At 39.1% G+C, this 26,443-nt stretch overlaps 2 protein-coding genes across 2 annotated transcripts in view; both read left to right on the top strand.

Annotated features, from left to right (window-relative positions):
• LOC123647208 (neurabin-1-like) overlaps positions 1 to 460 on the top strand; it is a 35,534-nt gene extending 35,074 nt beyond the window's left edge. Inside the window, exon 6 of the mRNA XM_045564499.1 lies at positions 186 to 460. Coding sequence (XP_045420455.1) covers positions 186 to 445 — 260 coding nt within the window. The 3' untranslated portion in view covers positions 446 to 460. The remainder of the gene's footprint in view (positions 1 to 185) is intronic.
• LOC123647209 (neurabin-1-like) lies at positions 332 to 26,443 on the top strand. Its single transcript, XM_045564500.1, has 8 exons — positions 332 to 343; positions 842 to 1,142; positions 10,100 to 10,187; positions 10,282 to 10,365; positions 20,274 to 20,472; positions 22,456 to 22,575; positions 24,508 to 24,690; positions 26,044 to 26,443. Exons 2-8 carry the CDS (start codon positions 866 to 868, stop codon positions 26,254 to 26,256), a joined length of 1,164 nt encoding a protein of 387 aa, XP_045420456.1. The 5' UTR covers positions 332 to 343; positions 842 to 865; the 3' UTR covers positions 26,257 to 26,443.

A 26,443-nucleotide genomic window follows, 5' to 3' on the forward strand; every position in this document is an offset into this window, starting at 1 on the left:
TACATTTCTCCTAAATCCTACTGATTTCTCTGTTACTGTAGAATATTAGACAGGCTATCATGGTTGTCACCTGTTCCTAACCTGGTGTTACTGATAACCTTGAGATTTTATCAGTGTCTGTGGTCTCTTTGTTAATCCTCTCTAGAGTTTCTCTCACTGATTATTTTGCAATATTGTTTTGTTAGACTTAACTGAAGCAGTCCCGGAGACAGAGCACCTAGATTCAGTAGCGCTGAAAACTCATGCCGAGCTCTCTGTGAGGAGCAAATGCCCACAGCCCACTAGGCCCAGACTCTATGACAGTGTCAGTTCCACAGATGGGGAGGACAGTCTAGAGCTCAAGGTGAGTACTCCTGACCGTTTTCTGACTCATGGTGTTGGCCTGTATCATTGTTCCTACAGCTTATTGAAGATGATTTTTCTGCAGCCAGAGTCTATGCCCTAGTTGGAAACAGCTGGAATAGTCCACATCTTTGTCTCCTGAATTCTTTATATTGTTGTAATTCAAAATCTTTTCTCTACTTATTCAATGAATTAACCAAGAATGTTATCCATACTGCCATATTTTATGATGGTGCTTTTGATATTTGGCTATAGGTTCTACTTAGTGGGAAATAATGAATGTACAAGTAATTGTTTCTATAGGTCTTAGGTATCTGTGTTAGTGACAATGTTAATATGGCGAGTTGTGAACTACGCATTCTCATCTATAAACCAAAAAACTGGTTTCCATGGGGATACACTAAAAAAAAAAAAAAAGGTCAGTCTGATTTCGAAGTAAGTATTGCATAGAACTGATACTCAGTGGCATAACCTCCTTTATAATCTCTTATACCAACAGCCTTCAAACAGTTTCTATAACCACATGCATATTACCAAATCACTTCTACCCAAGGGTTTGAGAACTTCTTCTTCCGACTCAGATTCTGTTGGTCCACCCCTCACTCCAGTGGCTAGCAATGTGCCCTTCTCGTCTGATCACATTGCTGAGTTTCAAGAAGGACCACTGCACCCAGAAAGGGAGACTTTCTCCTCTCTTTGGGGAGACACTTCATCCTTTTCTCCTTCAAAATCTGATCATGATACAGAAGAATCTCTTTGTCACCATCAAGCCACCAACACGAAAATACCACAAGAAAAAGGTAGTGTTAATTTCTTTGTTGTTTTGTTTTTGCTTTGTCTGACTTCGCTAACACCTCAATTTATGCAATGTAAAATGACTTTTTCTCATAATCATAAGTCCTTTGTCTTCTCACAGCTAATCCTTTAAATTATGGGATAAGCAAAACAACCCCTCCATGTATTTTGTTTTGTTTTATTTTATTTTATTTTTATCCTTTCATACCTGGTTTAGTATTTTTATTTCTTCAGCTCTCTAAAAGCTTACTAGTGAAGAAAATTGTTTGGGGGGCCTTCTAGAGATTTTATAGAATAGCAGCCCAGAGTTTCCTATATGACTAAAATAGTCATATAGAAAAAAAAAATATGAAGTTCAAAGTGATATAGATCTTAACCCATTAATTGATTTTTATTTAGAAGAAATTTTTATAATAATGATTTATATTGCAAATAACATGATAGAAAAGTTATGATAAAGATAACGCAAGGAAGTTAGTCAGTTAAATTTTAACTTAAGCTCATAGAATTACACCAGAATTTCATAGCAGTATCAATAGACTTTTATTGTTTTAATTTGTAGAAGTAATAAATTCTTGTTTAAACAAGTTAAACAATGCAGAAATATATAAAGGATAGGTTCATTCTCCTTCCATGTCTGTGTTCCTTTAAAGTTACCATGTAGATTTGATTATATTATCTTTCAGATCTAAAGTAGAATACACACACACACACATGCATACTTTTGGTGTATGTATTTTGCTTTTATATACTTGGTTTTTTAGATGGAATTCTACTAATCACATTATTCTGCAACTTTGTTTTACATAGAATACTATTTTACAGACATCCCTCTGGTGATACATGCAAATTTAAATGGCAGCAAGTCTTCACCTGTATATATAGCCAAGAGAAATCCTGCACATGTCTCCTAAGAATCACATACAAGAGTATTTCTAAAAGCCCTGTTGTGTAATAGCAAAACCAATAGAATGGACAAATGAATTACAGTAGCTTGATATAATGAATCTGTGCAGTAGGGAAAATTTATAAACTACACTGAAACATCATAATGGGGGTGAACCTCTGGAACAAGACATTGAAAAGATAAAGCCAATATCAGAAGAATACATATGATTCTATTTTATAGAATTAAACAAAACTAGCAAATTATTTAGAGATACAAATGGGAATGACAAAGTCAGTTACTTAAGGGAAAAGTCAAAAAATATTGGAGAAGGGCAGTGGCAGGGGGGTGGTGGTGTTTTTACTCTACATCTATTTTATAAGTACTCTTGATTTCATTAGTCAATAAACATAAAAAAAGATTCCACATACAAAGTTAATGGCTAGACTTTCTTCCCAATATACAAATAGCTACAAAGAATGGATTCTTTTTAAAAAGTCAGAAATGGGCTAAGGAAATAAATTGTCAATTCATTGAAGAGAAAATTCACATTACTTATAAGATATGGAAAGATGATCAACCACACTAATGATCAGAGTAATAATCATTTAAATTAGATAACAAATTGCAAGTTTGGCAGATTGCCAAAATCTGCAAATGAGAATTAAAGAACTCCATCAACCAGTGCCAGCAGTGATGTAGGAAATACTCACACCTTGTAGGTACAACTGTACATCACTACACATTTGAAAATTCCATGCTCATTTTTCCCTACCAGATCAGAAATTGTAATACTCCACAAATCTCTTGTGACCATAGGAATACAGTTGACTGGGGGACTCACACTATTGTGTAACTCTTGGTAAGCATCATAGCTTTATTCCTGATGTTTTCTCCTTGGTTTCCTTTCCTGAGCTTGTCAACTGCTAGAATCACCTTCCACAGACTGGTCCTAAGCACAGCTCTTCTAGAAGCAGTTCTGAGGTAAAAACTGAGTACTTAGGGAGGACAAAATACCAGTGGAGGCAGGAGAATATATGCCAGGCCTCCTGCTGATTCATCAGACATGGTGGTCAGGTTGGTGAACAGCTTCACTGTGGTTTTGGCCTACTTTCAAAACAATTAAAGGCTTCAAAAACTTTCATTAATTAATCTAAATTGTGGATTATAATATTAATAGTACTTTTATAGAAATATACGTGTGGCTAGCCCTCTATCATCTCTTAAAAAAAAATGTATATTGCCCAAGTGAGGTGGCTTACACCTGTAGTCTTAGCACTCCTGGGAGACCGAGGTGGGAAGATTGCTTGAGCTCAGGAGTTTGAGACCAACCTGAGCAAGAGCGAGACCCTGTCTCTACCAAAAATATAAAAATTACCTGGGTGTGGTGGCAGATGCCTGTAGTCCCAACTACTCAGGAGGCTGAGGCAGAAGGATCACTGGAGCCCAGGAGTTTGAGGTTGCAGTGAGCTATGATGACTGTACTCTAGCCCAGGTGATAGAGTGAGACTCTGTCTCCAAAAAAAAAAAAAAAGAAAGCGTAAGGACTTTGGTCCGTAAGAAAGCAAAATAACAGAAGCATATACTTTGGAGCTACATGTAGGTTAATACGTTGTGTTCCACTGTTTGAGTTTATCAGCCACAGCTAGCTATCTGAAGAAATTATATTATAGTCATGGAATAGATCACTCAGACATGAAATCTGACCCAAAGACTTTTAAAAGTGGCTAAATCTTACCTAGATTATTTCTCTCTGCCTTTTACTTCTAATTTATTTATGATCCTTTGACATGAGCAGATGTTTCCTTTCAGACTGGAGAAGTAGGACATGGATATGAATTGTGCTTTGCAGCCGTTTAGCAGTAATGGAGTAGTAAAATGTGAGAATTTCATCCTTTCGTCCCCACCCCCCAGCCCTCCCTTATTTGCTACTGTGTCATCTTTGGGATTAACCCCCAGTGGCAGTAGCAGGACCAGAAGAGAGGGGGTGGGTCGTTTCTTCTCCAGAGACCAAGTACGTGGGCTTTCCCAGTTTTGGTTTTCCCAGACTGATCATGCTTCTGGGTGAAAAGGCAGAAGCAGTTAATTGACCTTTTATAAAGTACTAACCTTACGAATGGCCAGTTACTGTTATGGTAACCATGGTTAGGTACTAACTGTGACCAGATAAAAGCAGTGCTGAAGCCTCACACTCTTTCACTGCCTTGATAAAAGTTTTCTTTCATGTTCATTTGACCTTAATCCATTCATTCACGTATTCATTCAACAAATAGTTATTGAGCACCTACTCTGTGTCAGGCATTGTACTGAAGCCTCTACATATATATAATGATAAACCAGATTCCATTCTTTCCATTGGAGAGTTTTCATACTAGAGTCTGTCTGTCTACCACCATCTACCCCTGCCACAGCCACCGCTGCTGCCTCTTCCTCTTCCTCCCCTGCCTCCCCACCTCCTTGCTTATTCGTGTTCTCTCATTCTCACTCTGGCTTGCTCTCATTTCTTGCCTGTTTGGTGACAGACCTTGCCTCTCTGACATCCCACAACCACCCCATCAACAACTGGGAATACCCTACACTTTCTTGCCTTCCACACTCAGGATTTGTTGCACCTTGAAAGATGTCAAAGAGGGAGCCCTGTCAGCCCACTGACATTCAGACAGTATCCCACTACCAGACAGTGCCTCGAAGGGTTACGGGTCTGGTCCTCAGTCTTCTAAAGCCAGAAATTGAATAACATTACCCACATTTAATCAAGCTCAGAGTGACTGATTCATGCTGTTCAAACTTATAAAACACTGATTTTGAAACCAGAAGATAAATTTTCTGATATACTTTGGGAGATATAGATGACATAGTAATTAGCACCTTTCAATTGTTCCGTTCTCTCTCTTCTGGTTGGTAGGTTCATAAATTAGAAAGTTGCTCAGTGAGCATAATATTAAAGGTAACTAGATGTGCATGCAGAAAATGCTCACTGGGTTGAGTTTACCAACGAGTTGCCTGTTCGTCGGTGGCACCAACGTTACTGCACCTCTCTCATGTCCCTTAAGGACACTCCCACTCTCAGTTCCTGATAAATGAACCTCAGTATTATTCAAACTTCAGGGAAATTTTGTGCTTCCATTGTTATGCCATTGCAGAAGCTGACAGAACATAGATTAACAGAGTGGGATCTACCTTCGTTGTTCTCAGTGAACGTTCTGTAAAGCCCTTTAGTTCCTTACCATATGACACTAATCCACTGTAATCCACTATTCAGACCCGGGCTCAAGAGAGCTTAGGTGTGGTTAACCTATGGCCGCCCTCTGTGCATGTGTTTATGTGTGTGCTTCTTACAACTCGTTGGCTCATCAATAAGGGAATGAAGATGGATTTTAGTGATATTCACAGGTGCAAACTGAACCTCTTGTTTACACTCTCACCTAACCCTCCACTGCAGAAAAATCCTGATCCTTCTTCAAAGCCTGGCTTAAATCCCATCTCCTTCAGTCAGATCTCAGACACACCCACCCCATTCCCAGGCAGAGTGAATTATTCTCTTCTTTCTGATTCCACAGAAATTTTCACACTTTTCTGCCCCTTTCACTTTGTGTATAATAAGTGATCTGATTGTCAAGTGTGAGCCAGGGTTTTCTCATTTATCTGATTAATCTTTGTGTTCATGGTCCGTTACAAAGAGTATGGCATAGAGTTGGTGCTCAATAATGTTCTTGGATGAATTACTAAATATGTCTTTCCACATAACCAACACAAGTCGTCTGGAAGAGGGGCCGTCAGTCAAATCCAGCCTCCACCTGTTTGTGTGACTGAAGCCTGGCTGGAATCCAGCCACACTCTTCCAGTGACATGCTGTCTGCTCTCCGGCCACACTGGCAGCGTAGTTTTGACAGACTGTATATCTCACGAACTTAAAATATTTCCTCTCTGGCCCCTTACAGGTAGAGTTTCCTGACCCCTCATCTAAAAGTATATTTTCTTCCACTCAGCATTACTGGATAAACTCTGAAAATGGCTTAATCACTGGTTCCCATTTATCTAGAATTTTTTTAAAGTAATACACCAATACTCCCCTTGTCTCTGTAGTGCAGTCAGTTAGCATGTTTGGCTGTTAGCCCAAAAGTAATATGCCATTACTTTTGGTCTATCGAGTTACTACAAAGCTGATTAAATTACAGCTGTAATTGATTGCAAGCTTGGGGACAATACTCTGGTTACTCTAACTTGAGTCAGGTGTTTTCTAAATTGTGTCAATGCCACTATTTATAAGTCATCATTTTTTTCTTATATTTGAGGGATTTCAGTGGAAATTGGTATAGAAAGAGTCCCACTGTAACTTGCTAAATGATAAGCATCTAACTAAACATCAGTTAAATTAGAAGTAAAAGATCTTTTTTTTTTTGAGGTTTGTAAAACAGGTTATATGGCAATAAAAGACATGACAATATTTTTCTGTTTCCTATTATATGAGCAGTCTAATACTAAAATTATTTTGGTCTCTAGGCTTACATGACACCAGGCCTTTGTTCAGTCAAGTTTAAATAGAGTAAATTAAGCACTATCAGTTTTCTACTCACAATTACTAGAGATTATTATTCTAAGTTTACGTGTGTTTATTAACATATTGCCTGACACAGAATATGCCTTCAAAAATATTCAGTGAATTCATGGCATGATAAATAGAACCTGACTTTTTTAAAGCTTAACAGCATTTCTTTCTTTCTTTTTTTCTTTCTTCCTTTCTTCTTTTTTTCTTTCTTTTTTTCATTTCCTCCCTCCCTTCCTCCCTTCCTTCATTCTCACTATGTCACCCAGGCTGCAGTGAGTGGTGTGACCAGAGTTCACTGCAGGCTCCAACTCCTGGGCTCAAGTGATCCTCCCACCCACAGCCTTCTGAGTAGTTGGGAATACAGGTGTGCCCTCCCACACCTGGCTAATGTTTCTATTTTTTGTGGAGACAAGGTTTTACTATGTTGCCCAGGCTGGACTCGAACTCCTGGGCTCAAGCGATCTTCCCCTCCTCAGCCTCCCAAAGTGCTGGGATTACAGGCATGAGCCACTATACCCAGCCCTATTTCTAGTTAATATGTAGCATTGGGCCTCTGTAAGCACAGATATAGTAAGATCATATCATTGCTCAGAGTAGAGAGATGTTGCATCTACCTGAAATTGGTAAGCAAAACTTGACAAATGAAGTATAATTGGAGTAACCATGGAAGGACTTAAGGAGAAAAAAAGTATAGATAAGGAGTGCATATAAGGTAGAGTGAAGGCATGAACAGAGGCAGGCGCACATAATATGAATTTAAAGGAATGGTCTATCCCAGCTTGGCTGAAGAAATTTGTTAATGCAGGGTAGAGTGCTTATACACAAAAGTGAGTAGGTGGGTTAAGTCTACAGCTCCAAAACTTAAATATCTTAGAAACCTTATGATATTACTAGGAAACCACAAGATGTTTGAGCAAAGGAGTAAAAAGGAAAAGACACAAGGTATGGGGAAGCTGAGTTAGGAGCCACTGAGGTGATGAGCTCTAAAGAGGAGCAGTAGACAATGACAGGAAAGGATGATACAAGAACCTTTGACACATTGACTAAATAATAGGGGGAAGAAAGTGAGTTTTAACTCACTTTCATCATGGGATTTCGAGCCTCAAAACATATGATCTTGTCATTAACATAAAATAGGAAATCAGAAAACATTATGGGGGAAATATGATTAACTCATTCTTTTAACAGGCGGTCATGAGCTCGGGGTAGAAGTCAGCGCTGGGAGATAGATTTGGGAGTCCCCATCATAAAGTGTCTTATTGCAATAGATTGAGGAGAATGCAAGCCAAGAATAGGCCTTAGGATTTAGCAATCAGGAGATCATTTGTTACCTTTGACAATGAAAACCAGGTTGCTGGAGCTTAAAGCTGCAGCACCCAGTCTGGGGGGCTCAGACTTCTAATTGGTCACGAAGGCAGTATTGGAAAGATTTCAAAAAGCCTAATGGAAGTCTTAACATAAAGCTAAATAAATAAACAAAAATGGATGTTTCTTTATTTCTGAAATCATAGTAATCCAATGTTGGTTTTTAGCAAACTAGAAGTTCTGATGTGCATGAAAAATGGATTTGGTCGATTTGAAATGAGAAAGTACATTACTCCTTATTCTTACCTCTTCAGCCTTATGGACTAATTCATTTCAGTGTTCCTTGGAACACACTTTGGCAAATGTGTGAGATAATGATGTGAGGTTGCCTAGCAGCAGGCTCTGTGATGGGCAGAATCAGGCTTTTAGTCCCAAAATGTCCAAATAACTGCAACACTAATAGGTTACAGAGTGTTTCCATGTACGTTGTCTCAGCTGGTCTTCTCACCGCTCATTATAACATCTCTCAGCTACCTCTAATTCAGAAAATAATTAGGCAGTCTCCTTTTAACTTTGCACAGTCCTAGCCATTAAAAGTTGCTGTAGGATTGATCTGGAGGAAATCAGAACTTTCTTTTCTCCAGCCTCTCTTAAAAAAATTGAAATTCTGCTTTTTTAAAATGTCCATTAGCAAAATCACCTTGTTTTTGCCGTGTCTATGGATTTTTTTTTACCTGATTGTGTCACATCTGTGGCAATTTAATTTAGTAACCCAGAGAGTATTGATGCAAATATCCATAATAAATATTTGAGGATTGAAGTAGATTTTGATACAGGCATATTTCTGACTCTTGTACTTCATTATGTACATTTCAAGGAATTGATTATTGAAATCTGAGTATCATTAACTGAAGATATGAAAAGCTCATTGTTAGAAATCCTCGGAGTGTTTGTCAGCATCCTGTGCTGCTTTAGAGCTTTGAGCCCAGACTCCTAAATGAGAACCGTGTGTGCACTTCATGTTTTTTGAGGATGTTTGTCGATGGGTGTTTAGAAACTTCTCCCAAGGTAAACAAAAATCTTAAGCAAAATAACCTGCAAGGCTAATTCAACACTTTTGTAGGACTATTCTCTCTGCACTCCATGCTAGAAAGTTCCTAGAAATTTTTAAAGACTTTTAAAAGAGAAGAGACAGAAAAACAGACACCAACAGACAATTAGAGAAGAATAGTTTCACACATAAAAACACATCAAATTTAAAACACCATTTGTTAATCATCTCAGATAATTGGCTATGCTGAAACACGACACTGAATAGGTCAGGTAGAGCCGCAGGAGTTATCTGCGTTGTCTGGGGTGGACTCTGGTTCCCACACTGACATTGAACTCCATTCGCAAACCCTCTCTTCTGATCAGTTTTTGGCATTGTTTGGAGGGTCCCCATCCACTAACAGCTGCTACTCTTGAGTGCCAGCAAAACTCAGAGAGGCAAAGATCAGTCAGTTCCAAGCGCTGAGGAGATTCTGGCATCTTCCACAGCACGGGAGGCCAGCCAAGTTGTGCTCTGACCCAACTATTAAGAAGCCCCTTTCAAAGATATAAATGTTTTATAGCTGAGCTTGTTCCTACTTAAGAAGTCTCTGCCGTGTTCCACCCGCCTTTGTCCCAAGTCTGGCCGCAGGCCATGAGCAAGGGAGAGACAAGAAGGGAAAACTTTACTCTCACTTTCCCCCTAAATCCCCCAGACTCCCAGACATATGTTCTGTACTGGGCATTGGAGCTAGAGGGGCAGTGGAGTGGGTTCCTGTCACAAGGCACTGAACCCAAAGGCAAAAGAGGTATGGAGGACAGAGCCCAGGCATTCAAGCCAAGAGTTGGAGCTAGAGAAGGAACCAAAGGAAAGTCACATTGGCCCCTGCTTTGAATGCAGAGGATGATTTGGTCGTGTTTATTCTTGCTTATCTTGTTCATTCCAATGTATCTGAAGCTAAAACTCTTGGTGATGAGTGTTGGGCTTCTGTCCAACGGAACCTCTCCTGCTTAACTGAATCTTCCTCAACATAGATAGCTGTGTTTCCTGTACTTTCAAAAAGGCATCCATTATTTTCTTTTACAGTTAGGAATTTAGGCAAATCCCTTAGATTCAGAGATGCACTGAGTTTTGACATATGGCTTTAAAAAATAATAATAATTGACCTTTTTCATAAATATATATATCCTAGATGGTGCCAAAGATCCCAAAGCCTTAAGGGCATCCAGTTCGTTGTTGGTACGCGGAGGAAAAATTAAGCGGAAGTTTGTGGATCTGGGGTAAGCACTTCATGATATAAAAAGCAAGCCCTCTGTAAAAGGAAGATTAAAAGAGAAAATTTCAACTTCCCCTAACTGTGTGCTGTCATCGTAGGGCACCTTTGCGAAGGAATTCCAACAAGGGAAAGAAATGGAAAGAAAAAGAAAAAGAAGGCAATAGGTTTTCTGCAGGTAGCAGGTATGATGAGTAGGTGATTAAGAACACAGATTTATTTCTATACCTAAACTTTCTGCCCTCTTTTTCCATTGTTAACCAAAATTAGTGGTCAACATCTTTGAGCTGAAGTGCTATGCCTAGAGTTGAGATGAAAGAAAAATTGCACAGTTTATATTTGTCTTACTCTAGTTATAGCCTTTATCTGGCCTTGGGCATATCCATTGGTTATTCATTGCAGATTTATGGTCACATGAATCATTTCAATAAATGTTTGTCTAAATACAACATAAACATATCTATGTGTTACTTTAGGCATATTTCAGATTTTTTTGCCTGACTACCCACAACACTAGTGCCTTCTCTTCTTGTTAAGTCTGAAAGAGTAATTTTTCATGTACCTTGTTGACATTCAAGACTGCCCTGCCCATAAGTGTGTAGGAATGACCACCATCTCAAGCTGAACTTAGCTATTTAATTGATTTTGCAGGCACTATCAGCTATGCTTATTGTTCAATAAAGACTACTTTTCTATAGAGAAGTGAGCTTTGAACAAACAACATGTTATCAAGTTTTCCCAATTTTATTCTGAGACTACATAATTTTAAACTTAGGTTTGTTCAGGGAGACAGTACAGCATAAAGCTCTGAAGTCCAACTGCCTGGGTATGAATCACAGCTCTCCCACTTATTCCTTTTAAATCTTGCACAAGTTAGTTAACCCTCTGTGCTTCCATATTCTCATATAAAATGAGAGTAACAATAGTACCTACTGTGCAAGGTTAGTGTAAGGATTAAATGAATTTTTATATAAAGCTTTAAAATGGTACCTGGCACATAGGAGGTGTTAAAAAATAATAAAGTTAACAAATTGCTGCTATTGTTATTATTATTATTATTTGCAAGTTACAAAGTAGTTTTACATTTATCACTTCATTTGATCCTTACAATAAGATTGGGAGGGCAGGTAATACTACCAGCCTTTATTGATGAAGAATTTCTCCTTCATAGAATTTAATTGAGTTGCCCAGGGTATGCAGCAGGCAATTAATGTCAAGCTGGGGCTTGTGCCTCCTGTCTAGATGTCTTTCCAACACACCACACCACCTCCAGTTACTTACATATCTAATGATGCTTAAATTTCTTTATGAAATTTAGGAATCATCTCAATAGCATAAACTAAGGAAGAAACAGAAAAAATTGCTAAAATTAAGAGACTATAAAATCATTTGAGGGTCATTTACCTTCTTCATTCATTGTCCCCTGCTGTTTCCTTTTCTCTTTTTTCTTTTCTTATATACAGCTTGGTGAGAAATGTACCTTCTCCTTGGGATTACAGGAGAATGGGATGGGGGATGAAGAGAAAGAATTCCCAGATTAATTATTTTTATCAGTCTGGGTTTCCTTTATGCTGTACAGTGGATAAAGGGTAGAAAGCTCTCATTTTATTGAGGATAGCAATCTCAGAAAAAATAAAGGTAAATCTGAAGGCATATGGAACTCAAAAGCAATGTAACTGTGTGTGATTTTGGAGTGAGAAATAAAAAAATGGTCTACTTTGTGCCTTAAAGTTAAGAATACAAAACTATCAAACATACTCAGGAAAAAATAAAAACAAATAATGAAGCCATTTAAGGGAGAGAAGGAGATGCACAAATATACAATGGGAGAGAAACTCAGACACATCAGAAATGTCACTGTCCTTCCTTTGGTCTCTGGGCTTCAAGGTCAGTCAGCGCCCCTCACCTTCGAGGCACCACCTAATGCTCACACTGACACCCAGCAAGGGGGTGAATGTTTAACTGAATTTCATCATAGTAGCCAGAGATTATCACCTTCTTGTATAAATTCCAGGTAAAAATCAAGCAAATCTTGATTGTGTTGGTGAGCACTCATTTTACTGAAGGCAAAACCATAGATAGTCAGTGGTAGGTGGTCATCAGCACACTGCCTTACCCCAGGTCATGCCAGCTTCTGAACCCTCAGCTAGGCTTCTAGCGTGGCTGCTTAGCCATCTCTATTTTTTTTTTTTTTAAGACAGAGTCTTGCTCTGTCACCCAGGCTGGAGTACAGTGGCATGATCATAGCTCACTGCAGCCTCAAACCCCTGGGCTCAAATGATCCTCCTCCTGCCTCAGCCTCCTGGGTAGCTGGGACTACAGGTGCATGCCACTGTGCCTGGCTAAGTTTTCTTGGTTTGTTTTTTGTAGAGATGAGGTCTTGTTGTACTGCCCAGGCTGGTCTTGAACTCCTGGCCTCAAGCCATCCTCCCACCTCAGCCTCCCCAAGTGCTAGGGTTATAGGAGTGAGCCACTGGGCCCAGCTCATCTCTATACTTTTAAAGCGTTAACTCTGGATTCTCCCTGTGTCAGTAGTCACAAATTATTCCACATGCACTAACACTACAAAATAGTTTTCAATTAGAGTCATAATTTTACAATTATTTATAATTACAGTAGAATTTTAGCAGGATTGAAAAGAATTAATATAATTGAAATAGTAGAAGAACAAGGGAAGAAGAGGGCTCTTTTCTGTTTCAAAAATTATATTTTTGAGCTATCACAGCAGTTGGTTAAAACACTAAAAAAAAAAAAAAAATCTAATGACAGCCTCTGTTCTCCTATATGGATTGATAATGGGCCCAGAACCTTATAAAACATTTTCCAGGAAGAACAGAATTACTGCTTAATAGAAGCTTAATGCAATTGAGTGGTTTCATAGGGCCCCTGAAAATAGGTGGGGTATAAGTGCCATTAGCTTATGGGGGTCACACTGTAATTGTAGAGTAGTACCAGGAGTAAACTCGCCACCTGGTGAGGCTTTCTCAGAACAAGGAGGAAAGGATTCACAGATTGAGTTAGTAACCTTATCTTTTAAGCTTTTCATCCAGGTTGTTAAAAATCTGATGAAATCAGTCAGTTATAACCTGTGGCTGTTAAATTTTAAAGAGGCAAGACTTCTGCTGAGTTTGACCTTGGTTTTAGTTTTTTTCTTCCCATAAAGTAAAAAGTTTACTCTATAGTGTTCCTTGTGGATACATAATGTCTCAGATTCCTGACCAACAGGAGACAAATGCAGAAATTAGATGAGGTTAATAATAATAAATAAATAAACCCCGTAAGAAATATGATTTGTTTCTATCCCTTTTCAAATATGTCTCAGTGAACATTCTGATTTAAACAGGCAGCACAGCAGATAACAAAAGCAGGAAACATTTAATTGTAATTGTCAGAGCTTGTTCATCCCTTAAAATATATACCAAAGGGTAAAATAAAATACTCTTCTAAATTCTGGAGTAAGTAGCCATTGATATCAGTAGAGTACCCACTTTGGAGCTCTGTAGAGAAGCTCCCAGTTTGGTCACTGAATGGAAAGCCCTGTGAGCAGGTGTGTATGTCTCAGCTGAGGCTAGATGGAGGCATGTTGGGAAAGTGATGGGGAAGGGAGACGGCCCTCCTGTGTGGAAGTGAATTAGAATTCACCTTGAAAGTGTGATCAGTGGAAAGAACACTGAGCTGGAATTCAGGGGAGTAGTCCTGACTTTTCCATAGACAAGTCTCTGAATCTCTGGGACCTTGGTTTTCTATCAAAAAGTGGATTGGACTAAAACTATATGGTCTCTAACTCGCCACCCATCTTGTACTGTCCAGCATGGTAGCCTCTAGTCAGATGCAGCTTTCGAGCACTTGAAATGTTCTAGTCTATATTGAGATGTGTATAGGAGTAAAATGCATGCTGGAGTCAAAGACTTAGTATTAAAAAAACAATGTGAAATATCCTATTAATAATTTTATAATATTGATTACATGTTAAAATAATATCTTGTACTTGGAGGGTAAATAAAATATATTATTGAAATTAATTTCACCTCTTTTTTCATGTGGCTACTAGAAAATTTAAATTTACATTGCAGTTTATATCATATTCTTTTGGATAGTGTTGATTTGTATGTTTCTGTGACAAACAAATCCCCCTTTAATTTCTAACTCATTATTCACTTGGTCTATAAGTTAACATGTATTCATTCATTGTTTGTTCTTTTATGTATATTCCACTCTTCTTTTTAAAAAATAATTTGTTTATATACAAAAGTACATGTGCTACAACAATATAATTTATTTAAAAAGTAAATTGAATAGAGAAAAATAAGATAAAGCAAAAAGTAAGGTTGGTACTTAAAATACAACATCATCAATAATACCTTCATAGTTAGTAAAACAGTGGCCTTTCAGTGAAAGCCAAGAGCGCAGTGTCAGAATGGTTAAAAGCCTAAGTTCAAATCTCAGCTCTGCCACTTATCTTGGACAAGTTACTTAACCTTTCTGTGTCTCAGTTTTCTCGTCTGTAAAATGGAGACATATGATGCTTCTTTGGGTTGTTGGAGGATTAAGAGGGTCACATTCAAGTATATTTCAAGTTCTTTATAAATAAAAATGGTTATAGTTATTATTTATATTTAAAACAAGTTTGATGAGAGGGATGTAAAACAAAGTATCCTCCATACATGTTTTGCCAGCAGTCTTGTTCAGCCAAGGATGACTTTTTTTATATCTTGAATGAATGAGCTACAGGGATTATGCTTTAGGCAGTTCTTCATAGGATGATATTTTTCTCAAAGAGGCTTTAGATAAATCATGGCATGACAGTGAGTTTGAAATTATATCCTGTGACAAGTCCCTGGAAGGAAGCTCTGTCCCGTTGCTGAGTAAGGGCAGAGCCGCTCCTTAACAGTTATCTGAGCTGGGTGGAAAAACACCCTTTTAGAATAGTTGAGGGAGAGATGAGCACATGTGTATGAGTAGAAAACACCTCCGCTCTGCCTAAACCTGGTCCATTGAAAGCAGTCATTTTCTTGGAGACCTTTGAATAATGTCAACTTAGCCTTAGTAGTGCAGACTTATTCTTTCATAACTGTCCCATTTTTAGCTGCATTTATCATTTCAATATTCAGTTTTCTTCTTAAGTACTTTTTAAGTACTTCAAGTGCCTGAAAACTGACAAACTTACATTCTGAACAAGGAAACACTTTCCATAAAACGGCTCTTGTAAATCTAAGAATTTGATACTATAACTGCAGTGACTCTAAACATCCCAGTACAATTATCAGTATGTGTACGTTAAAACACAAATCTAAAATGAGTTTAAAATTTTAAGATAGACTCAGTGGACAAATTTCTCTCTCAGATTTCTGATAGTACAAATTTTCTAAAATACCTAAGCAATATATTTATCATTCCTAAACTTAACATTTTTATATTTTGATGGTATGGATTTTATTTACATGAACCTCATGCTATTTCATTTTAAACCATCCCAGATTGGGGAAGACTCATTAAGGGGATAGTTTCACCACCTCAAATGACTTAAGGTTGAACACTCTACAGTGACCATCTCAGATGGACTGCTGGCTATTGATCAGAAATTCAGACCAAAATTCATGATATAGGAGCAAGATATATGTCCAGGGTGGTTGGTCCTGAACTGCAGATGGACACATGTTTCTCATAGCTGTTATCCGTTAGAGTCTCCAAGAGCCCTTTTGATACTGCTGGCTTTACAACCTCAGTCTCTTTGGTGGATGTTAGAACCTTACAGAATTACTTTGTTTGATTTCGATGAATGAAGTCTGCAATTCTTCCTCTGTTTGCAGCTAGCATTCTTCAATTAAATTCCTTTACTCTGTGCTTGAATTCTATACTCTTTTTATACTATATGTGTTCTGGTAGTTTCTGAACTCTTAATGACATTTTGATAACATCCAATTATATTCTGAATACTTCACATACCTATATTCAAAGCTAAAACCACAACAACAAAAAAACCACCATGGACTGTTTAGCTGAGCAATTTAATTTTGGAGTGCCAGCCCCAGGTAAACTGATTTCAAGATGTATATAAACAAGTTAGTTTCTCTATAGAGTTATTATCCATAAATGATTTAAATGCCAGGAAACAGCTACCCTCCAAGTGACATCTTTGAATTATGAAGACTGAATTTGAAGCCATTCTTTGTCCCAGTTCCTAACAATAAAAGTATCAAGGTTATAGCAGAGGCTTGTGATTCTTTTTTCCAAAAATGATAGCAAGCCATTCAAGTACAGCTAAAAAGGAAAATAAAGGAAGTGTAGAACATACACCTATTTTGATCTGAAAATTATTTTCACTTCCATCAAGAGTTCATTTTTACCGATATTGATTTGGGGGAGGGAGGAAGGAAGGAAGGAGAAAAAGAGAGAAAGAGAAAAACAAAGAAAGGAAAGGAAGGAGGGAGGGAAAGAAGGAAGAGGATACAAAAAAAGAGGGAAAGAAGGACTTTATGTTTTTCCTAGCAGATTTCTCCACAAAGTAAAAGGGACTGTAAAAGCGGTCAAAATAAAATAACTGCTACCAAACTCTTTCTGCTCCTTTTGTAGGCCCAAGAGTTCAATTTGTCCAGAAGGAAATTGTCATTTATTTTAGAAAGCATGTCTGGTAAGCTGATAGGACTATAATTTTAAAGTGATTGGGTGATTCCTTTTGAAATGACTATTCTCTAGGTCCAAGCAAATGGAAGCACAGCACTGTTCAGTTATTTAAGAAGGGATGCACACAGGGTTACATCAGTTCATGGAGTTTTAAAGTCACAAATATACAAAGAAATGAGGGAGACAGGATATAGCCTTAGCAGGGGCACAGATAGGCCTCATGGGGAACTGGAAAACGCTCTTCAAAACACCCTAGAATCAGGTGGTTTGCAACTGTGGAGACAGTAGCTGTCTCCTCAGAAGTGGGCTCTCATCGCTCCCTACTTGACTCTTCCTCCATTCTGTGCATTATCTTGGTGTATAAAGCTGGAGGAAGAAAGCCTCTGGGTATCACCAGAAGCCAAGCTTCTGTGATCTCCTTCACCACAAGGTGTAAGAGCCACGTGGCCTCAAGACCTGTCCTCAGTGCTGGATACACAAGTCCACATGGAATTATTGGTCTTGACTATTTTCCTGGCAGTGAGAATTTTGCGAAGGAGTTTAATTAGATGGCGTATTTATAAACTTTAAAACAGTATCCATATATTTAAGCACTACCATACTTTATTGGAATTGTGAATGGGACTCTTAAAAAATTCCCCTGATTCAGAAATGTGTAACCAGAGGGGGTGATGATGATCAAGTCTAGTTTTTCCTCACATATGTCCAATTATAGGAGAGTGGGACTACAGAGAAAATACTTTTATGTTTCTACGCAGTTAGGGCCTTCTGAGCATTTTTACTGGAATGTGGGACCTAAGCTAAAAGACAAGCCTCAAAAGTTAAATTATGACTTGGTAGTGAGAACTCCAGAGAGATTTACCTCCCCAGAGGTTGTGGTTACATTTGAAGGGGGTAAAGTGGAGTAGGGAGATGAGACCCTGTTCCATGGACACATACCCAGGGTTGTACAGCTGGAGCCACTGGCCTTATCTTCCCTCCAGAGACACATATTTACATTCCAAAGGGTAAGAACCCCAGATCCTTCCCAAGTTGCATTTGTTTACATTGAGGATGTAAGATATCTCCCCTATCCTTCAGAGGGCCTGAGGGGAGACAGCTGTCACTCTCCTGGATAACCATCCAAATTTCTATTTTTGGAGTTCGTCACCTACGTTGTAGACCAAGTGTAAGATGACATCTGGTTCTCATTGCATCACCCTGAAAGGGGGTGTGGGGAACCAGTTCAACAGTTGTCTGTGAGTAAATAACAATCTGCTCTGCTCCAGAGACCTCGTATTTGCATTCAGGATAATATTGATAAATATAGATATTAAAACTTTTGAGTCAGCTCAGGCCTGTGTTAAAATGCAGGATTCCAGGTCAACTCGTCTATTCCGCTCCCCCAGATTCTAATTCAGTAAGTCTGGGTGCCCATGACCTGTGCTTGAACAGCTCCCGGGTGATTCTCACTAGGCCTAGGGATTAAAAAGTGCTCTTACAGATGACAGATCTGTTTCTGCTAGCGTGCTTGCTTAAGTTCAGTTATTGTACCACCCCTCCTCCCACCTCTTGATAGTATGTAGGTGGGTTTAAGGATGCAGATATTTTTTAGTTTAAATGTTAGGATGAAATTGAAGATTGCTGTATCTCTGGGTTGGTCTTTTTTCTCCTTGCACACCCCTTTGTTTTGTTTTGTTCTTAAAGATAGACACTGCTCAAATCATCACCTCTTCTGCAGTCTTTAGTGTGAACAACAATTTCACTCACCCAACCTGCTGATCTCAATATTTTACCAAAACTTCACTGACTTCTCCATTTAGTCATCATTCCTTACAATCCCTTTACATTCGTATCTTGCTTCATAGTTTACAAGATGTTTTTACATTTACTGTCCTATTGGATTCTCACAATAATATCTGGGAATAAATAGGAGTTATACTATTTATAAATTTGAAATATATAGTATTTGAAAATGTTATATTTGAAAGGAGATGTGAGAAGACTGAAATGCAGTATACACGTGGGACAGAAGTTGTCTAGCTATGGTGTTCAGGTACTTTTAATTGAAAGGTAATCTTTTTGTTGTCATATCAACAGCTATCAAATAATAGGCATTCCATCACATATCTTTGGGATGAATTGGCACTGACCCCACTCCTTCCAAGATGCACATAAACTGCTGCCCTTTCCTACTTGGGTTCTTTGAACTCGTGGCCTCAAGCATCCCAAAGTGTTGGGATTACAGGTGTGAGCCATCATGCCAAGCCAGTTCCTTATAATTATTTTTCTCTTATCTAAAAGATAATTACCAAATATGAAAGTGTCTGCATTAAGAGAAAAAAAAATCTGTTTTTTTCCCTTATGTGTGAAAGGATAAATGCCTTTGAATCCTTGATTGATTGATTGATTGATTGATTCAGAGTTTCACTCTGTGTCCCAGGCTAGAGTGCAATGGTTTAAGGATAGCTCACTGCAACCTCAAACTCCTGGGCTCAAGCAATAGTACTTGGGACTACAGGCAAACGCCACCACACCTGGCTAATTTTTTCCATTTTTAGTAGAGACAGAGTCTCTCTGTTGCTCAGGCTGGTCTTGAACTCCTGACCTCAAGAGATCCTCCCACCTCTACCTCCCAGAGTGCTTAGGATTACAGGCATGAGCCACCACACCCGGCCTGAATCATTTAAATGTTAAACAATACTTTTTTTTTTAATGTTAAATAAGACTTTTATACTTCGACAGTTTTCGAAGCACTTTCACACATATGCTCTCATTTAATTCTTAACAACCACATATGAGGTACATAAAAATAACCACTTTTTACAGATCGAGAACGTAGAGTTTGGGAAAAAGCCTCAGGCCCTGTGGTCTGGAGGTGGTAGACCCTGACCTCCAGGTGGGACTTGAAGGTTTCAGGTCTCAGGCTCATCCTGTGAAAAGACACTAAGATTATGATGAAAAACCAATAAGCTGTATGTTCTGCTTAAAGTCTCATGAGCTCTGAAATTTTAAATTATTTAAATATATCATTTTCTAAAGTCTCAGACCCTTGGGAACATGAGTTCAGAGGAAAACAGGAAAGAGTGCAGGTTATGAGCTAATACCACCAGCGGTGAGGCACTGATACATCGCCAGATGGAGGGAATGGTGTGATGACTAACCCACCTAATAGCACTTCCTAAAAGACTGTGCCCCTCCCTGATTATAATTCATCTACATACACTTACTAGGAACATTTAATAAAAATTCACCATGGCAATAGCAATACAAAAATGTTGATCATTGTCATACAATCCTTTTAGATGCAAAAAAGATAGCTATTAAGACTAGTGTTACAGTCAAAAGGGCACAAGTTTTACTCTGTTAAGCAGAACAATTTCTCAAACTTTTAATTGCAACTATATTCCAAGCTTTTTTCCGAATTCAGTTTAATAAGTCTCGCGTCTGCCCTTTCTTTGTCTAACACACCATTCTTTTTACAAAACAGGATCTTCAGAGGCAGGCTGGAGAACTGGAAACCCAAGCCACCCTCGGCAGCTCAGGCCTCCACTCGCTCCCCTTGCATGCCTTTCTCGTGGTTTAATGAAAGCCGGAAAGGATCCTATTCCTTCAGGAACCTGCCTTCACCTACAAGTCCCCTTCAGCCTTCTCTCACGACTCTAATTTCAGATAAAAAGGGGTCCAAGGTAGAATACACGTGGATTAAAAAAGCAAACGAGTAACCCAAACCTCTCCTCCTCTTCCATCTTGGGAAGGCATTCTCGACTGGTGTGTGTGGTCTGGCTCCGAGAAACCCATGTGATAACACTGCAATAAACAATGCATGGTATTTCTTGTTGCGGGGAAAAGGAAGCCTCAATTAACCATCACCTTCTTTAATACTTTTCTGTTCTAGATTGTACATTACTCTTTGATTTGCCTGTCTTTTCACATATTGCTATTTAATCTCAGTTTGACAGTTAAGCCATGCTGGGAAAGATGCATTTGAATCATAGAACAGAATGATAGATCTGTTTACCAAGTAATGTACTTTAAATTACATTACAAAACTATTTCACTGTGTTCTTCGTGATTTACTGGAAAACAAATAAATTTGGGACTGAGTATGTGTTCAATATCTAAGTGAACCTCTTTAAGACAAACCAATGCTGATCCTTACTACTTCTTTTCATCAAACTTCCCTGTTGAGCAGCTGTTGTAATTCTATCACCAAAGTTCTTTAACTTTAGCAGAATTAGGAATTACATGCATGGGTTTTATTTGTTTTTGAATGCATTGCGGTTATTCCCAGCATGACGCTGCAAACCTTATCTAACATGGTATCGAAACACATATGGTGGCTAACTTTCACATGTTGTTTGGTCTCCTTTTATCTGTGTTCACTTTTCTTTCTCAAACAGAAACATGTGATTAATGTTACTTGAATTTAATTCTTTTCTTGAGGTCAGCAGCTCTCAAAGGGTTTTGCCTGGGGTTTGGGGGTGTGTCTCCACTGACCAAACCAAATGGTAATATTCTGTGTTAAATGCCCTACTGTTAAACATTCTACTGGCCCAGCTCCACGTGCTCTGATTTAGACTCCTTTTCTGAAGTTTTAGCAAACCTTGGCATTTGTTTGGTACTGAGTTCTCCAGCCTCTGTCAAGGCATTTATTTTTGATAACCAACTAAACCCAATACAAGAGAACCTGATGGAAAACTAATAGTCCAATTCCTAAGGAAGTAGAATATGAAACAAGATGGTGTTGGCCAAGTGCTTAGCGTTCCTGAGCCCTCGGCCATTCTAGAATCATTAGCAAAAGAAGTTTTGACAGCAGTAGAGCACTTTGATCTTGAAACATTTTCAGTATTGAATCTGAGACATCTAAATGTTGCTTGAATAATTATACCATTATCTTGCACTGAAGAGACTCCAGATTTGGTTTAAAATGTTTTCACAAATGCAGCTAGTCACTGTGAAGTTGTCTTGATTTTAATATCCACTGAACATTTTGATGAAGTTCTGGGGAAGCTGTACTTACACACTTCCGCCTCTTCCAGCCCCAGGTGCTTACGTGATAATGTGAGTCTGTTCTGTGCCACTCTGCTGGTGCTGTGAGAGAGTTGTATTTTAACCTGTAACTACTAGTGTATTGTCAGACGGTGACCTCCCCCAGAACTCATCATCTTGAAGGGTACATCCAGGAGAGGACCTGCCATTTCTCACAGTATTTATCGTGGCCAGCAACAAGCGATCCTTCCCAGGGGGTGCTCTAGCTACCTTTCTAATATGAATTGCCATCTGTTCCTAATAACTCAGCCTCTCCACACCATCTTGTATTTTTACTTACACTGTTACTCATCACGATTAGGGTCAAAGAAGATAGGCTTATTAATATTACTCCTCTGAGCAGTTGCAGAGGATAATGAATTCTGTACCCTTGAAAAGGGATTGAAGAATCATTCTCTAAAACATCTATCCTTTCATCAGATGGAGAAAGCGCCCAGAATTCCCTGTCAACCGTGGAAGGGACAGTGTTCTCAACTACTGCCCCATTGAAGGTCATCCCCAAACCAAACAAGCATTTCTTCTTACATTGTTTAAAAAGAGGCTTTTAGAACTTGCAAACACACCTACCTCTGTCTCATTCACTGTACTCATTTAACACTGAGCTTCATTTATTTTTACAGAATTTTACCTTCAGTGATGACTTCAGTCCCAGCAGCGCCAGTTCGGCAGACCTGAGCGTCTTCGGAGCAGATTGCAGAGCACCAGGGTTCTCTCAGTCCTTGGTGCTGTCATCCGATGAGGTATTTTGATGGTACCATGACAGAACTGCTTTCTCACATCTCACATTTTGCCCATGAACTATCACTAGGAAAATGTTTTTAGTTTAGATTTTGTATAGAAATAATCAGGACCATGGTTTTATATTTAGTATGCAGTCTTCATGGCTTCTCTCCCTCTGTCTTGCAACGTTAAAGCTCGGTGTTGTTTCTTTCCACTTTCCAGGGACCCCTTTTACAGATATATGTAAACACACATGGTAGGGAGACTGGGCACTGGAGAGCAGAAATGGGGGAACAGTTCAGGAATCACATGGAAGTTTGTGTATTATCCACTCCCTTTCTCTCTGGCCTCCCCCACAATCGCCCCATCCCAGGATTCCAATACTCCCTCTGAATAGGGTGTGGCCCCTGATCAAGAATCATTGCAATGGAGAAGCACAGTTCTGAAAAGGCAGGAAACTAGGGGGAGAAGCACTTATTTACAAGCCAAAGTCAAGATCAGCATTGCTGAGAATCATCAGGAAATAAATACATACAAGAGGGGCAGGAAACTACATTAGCAATCGACTTAGTTTCCCAAAAAGAGTGGTGGGGGTACAGGAAGCTCTGTATATAAAGACATTTTTGCTCTAAATAATTGTTCTTGATTGCTTTCTAGCATGATTGTTGTTTCGCAAAACTTTTTTTTTTTCTCATAAACTTTTCTGCCCATATGCTTCAAGCTTGGCGAGGTTTTAATTTTATTAAAACTGTGTGCTATATATGTTGTGTCTGTTTCTATAACACTTTTCTTCTTGATTCTTTTGTCACTCCCTCACTCAGAGCCTGGATATGATAGATGACGAGGTGAGCTATTAGTGGGCTGTATGTGGTGGCTTATGTGGTATTGTTTAGACTTGCTTTTCTCTCTTTGCAGATGGTTTAAAAATCAAACAAGACAAGAACACTTTCCTCTGTAGTGGTGGGTTTCCTTGTGTTAAATAGCTTCAGTCTCCACCTTTGTCTCTACCTTAGTTTAAAAGATGTCCCTGAGTCAAGAGGATCTCCAAATTCCACCTCTAGAGTTCCTCAATGTATCTCCCATCACCATCACCTTGGCACGGCCCATTCTTCTTCACCTCCTGTTCCTCCCTCTCGGCTTACCCCATCCCCTCTTCTGTGTTCCCCACGTGGGTCACCAAGGTGACTCTGGTCTTTCCTCCAGGACCTATCATCACCTTCATCTCCTCTCAGTTTAGTGGTTCTAGGAACCAACCTGCCCTACAAAAGGCCTATTAAAAGGCGTATTCTGCAGTGGACAGAGCCAGAAGTTTGGAATAAACCCCTAACTGTTGAGCTCTATCACTTCCTAGCTGCATGTCTTGGACAGATCATATAGACCTTCTGAGCCTCAGTTTCCTCATTTATTAAAAGTAATTGTGGGCATTACCTGCCCTACCTTCCTCACAGGTTTGCTTGCTACTCAAGTGAAATAATGGTTGTAAAATTTTCCCTAAGAAGGCTAGAGGTCTTAATGCTCTCTTCCAAGTGAAAGATACCTCAATATTTTTTAATGTATTGTTACAAAACTCTAATTTCTTATCAGTGGATAGATGCAGAGTGATGCATTGCATGTAGATATTTATGAAATATTTATTTTCTACATCTGATAATATTTCCAGAGTGTTTTAATATAAAAGCTTGCAACATTAGAGTATATTTCCTTAAACTTCCTACATGAACAATTCTGCTTTATTTGGGGGAATTTTTAAATTTCCAAATACCTAAAAACATGTAGGTAATAAGTATATTTTTTTTAACACAGCTAAAACCATTAGCTTATCATTTTATGGTTTAAAAATAAATATGGCTCTCCTAGGTCAAGAAATTCCTTTTGATAGCATCATAGAAGCCATAGCATTTTTGTCCTTTAACAACACTGCATAACAACACTGCATAACATTCCTATCTCAGATCCTTGATGATGGACAGTCTCCCAAACACAGTCAGTTTCAGAATCGGGCCGTACATGAATGGAGTGTGCAGCAGGTTTCTCACTGGTTAATGAGCATAAATCTGGAGCAGTATGTATCTGAATTCTGTGCCCAAAACATCACTGGAGAGCAGCTCCTGCAGTTGGATGGAAATAAACTTAAGGTAACGAATTATATGTCTATGTTAGGCTACCAGGTATGATTTTTATTTCTCATAGTACCTAAAATGTTTTCATTAGATAAGAGCATTCTGCATATCTGAGAGGTAATTCTCATCAAAAGTCAGCAGAAAGGATGGTGAATTATTTCTGAGTCGTAAATGAAGTTTCGGAAACTCCATCAGGGGTTCTAAATCAGACGGTAGGCTGCCGAGTAGAAGAGCTAGGGACCCACCCACTCCATTGCTTCCACCTAGCCACACGTGGCTCTTATAGTAACTCTGCTGACTTACTTTTGATGTAGTATGAGTTTTAATAATGGCCAGTGTGGACTCTTTTCATCACATTAGAGTTAAGACCCAGATCTGTGCATCTTCTTTTCCTTATTCATGTCTCCTTCCCCCTCACTCTTCCCTATGTACCACCCCAAAACAGCGGCGATATCTCCCCAGAGCTTATTTCCCCAAATATGTGCAGGTCATGTCTCCCCTCCCCTCCATTGCTTCTCATTTCCACTCATCCAGTCCGTCTCTCTCAGAGACCGAGGTGCTACCCACCCCCGTGGGAAAGGGCAAAAGGAGCTTACAGCAAGTGCCTTGGATCCCCCCACTTCACCCCCCTGCTAGGCTGATGGGCAGATGAGTATCTCTTGACAGTCTTGAAAAGGTTAGAGATCAATCAATAGCTTGTGAATATGAAGGCTCCATTGACAAGGCTGTCCCTGTTGGGGAGATGGATGCATCCCGCTGTTGATTCTGAAGGTCACGAAACATTTAAAGTACATAACCAACTCCCCTTATTCTGAATTCCAAGCTCCTCGAGCAACCTCCTCATTATAATCAGGCTTCCTTTATAGGTCTGCCTACAGGGAGAGAATGGCTAGTCATGCTGACATGAGCATTCTGGCCCCAAAGACATTTTTGGTTCTCATTGTAAATGAATACATTGGCAGAAAGGAAGGCATTTCAATTCTTCTTGCCCTTCTTGGAGCCCTCTGTGGCAGCAGGTGCCCACTTCTACCCTTTGAAAATATTGATGAGTCTAGCAACACTTTAACCTGTAAATGTCTATAGCCCAAAGGTTGGAGAAGTAGAACTGTACCCTTTATTCATTCATTCACCCATTAATTACCAATTTGGAAAGCATTTACTTCATGAGCTTTAAGATGTACTTTGCAAGGGACTTCGGAGAACAAAAGAACAAACAAAGCACAGCCCCCGAGTGTGTAAATCAGTTCTTACCTCTTCTAACTATGTTCAAATTAGTTTATAAGCCTAAACATATGGTGATATTAATGCCCTCAGAGGGGCCATTGGTTTTCAAAATCAGGTTGTGTATATGGTTTCCTTGCTTCTCAGGCTCTTGGAATGGCATCATCCCAGGACCGAGCCGTGGTCAAGAAGAAGCTCAAGGAAATGAAGCTGTCTCTAGAGAAGGCCCAGAAGGCCCAAGAGAAAATGGAAAGGGAAAGAGAAAGGCTATGGAGGAAGGAACAAGAGCAAATGCAGAAGAAGTCCAAGAAGTCCGAAAAGATGACATCCACCACAAGTGGGGGCGCTGGTGAGCAGTAAGACACCCACTGTTACTGAAGTCTTACAGATGCTCCAAAGTCCTCACCTGTTCCTACCCTGCTATCCTCTGGAGGATGAAAAAGAAACTGATTATAGGGATAATGCTGCTCTAGGCAGATTTAGGAACTGTGTGTTGAATGAGTGCATTTTCTGCAATAGAATGCACACTTAATTTCAACCTACCGAA

The sequence above is a fragment of the Lemur catta genome, chromosome 11 (genome assembly GCF_020740605.2).
Source record: "Lemur catta isolate mLemCat1 chromosome 11, mLemCat1.pri, whole genome shotgun sequence".
NCBI classification, from domain to species: Eukaryota; Metazoa; Chordata; class Mammalia; order Primates; family Lemuridae; genus Lemur; species Lemur catta.

Coding starts and splice junctions, on each gene's coding strand:
- LOC123647209 (XM_045564500.1), top strand. CDS start 866: ATGCATATTACCAAATCACTTCTACCCAAGGGTTTGAGAACTTCTTCT. Junction 22,576..24,507: donor TGGTGCTGTCATCCGATGAG/GTATTTTGATGG, acceptor TTCCTATCTCAG/ATCCTTGATGATGGACAGTC. Junction 24,691..26,043: donor TGGATGGAAATAAACTTAAG/GTAACGAATTAT, acceptor CTTGCTTCTCAG/GCTCTTGGAATGGCATCATC.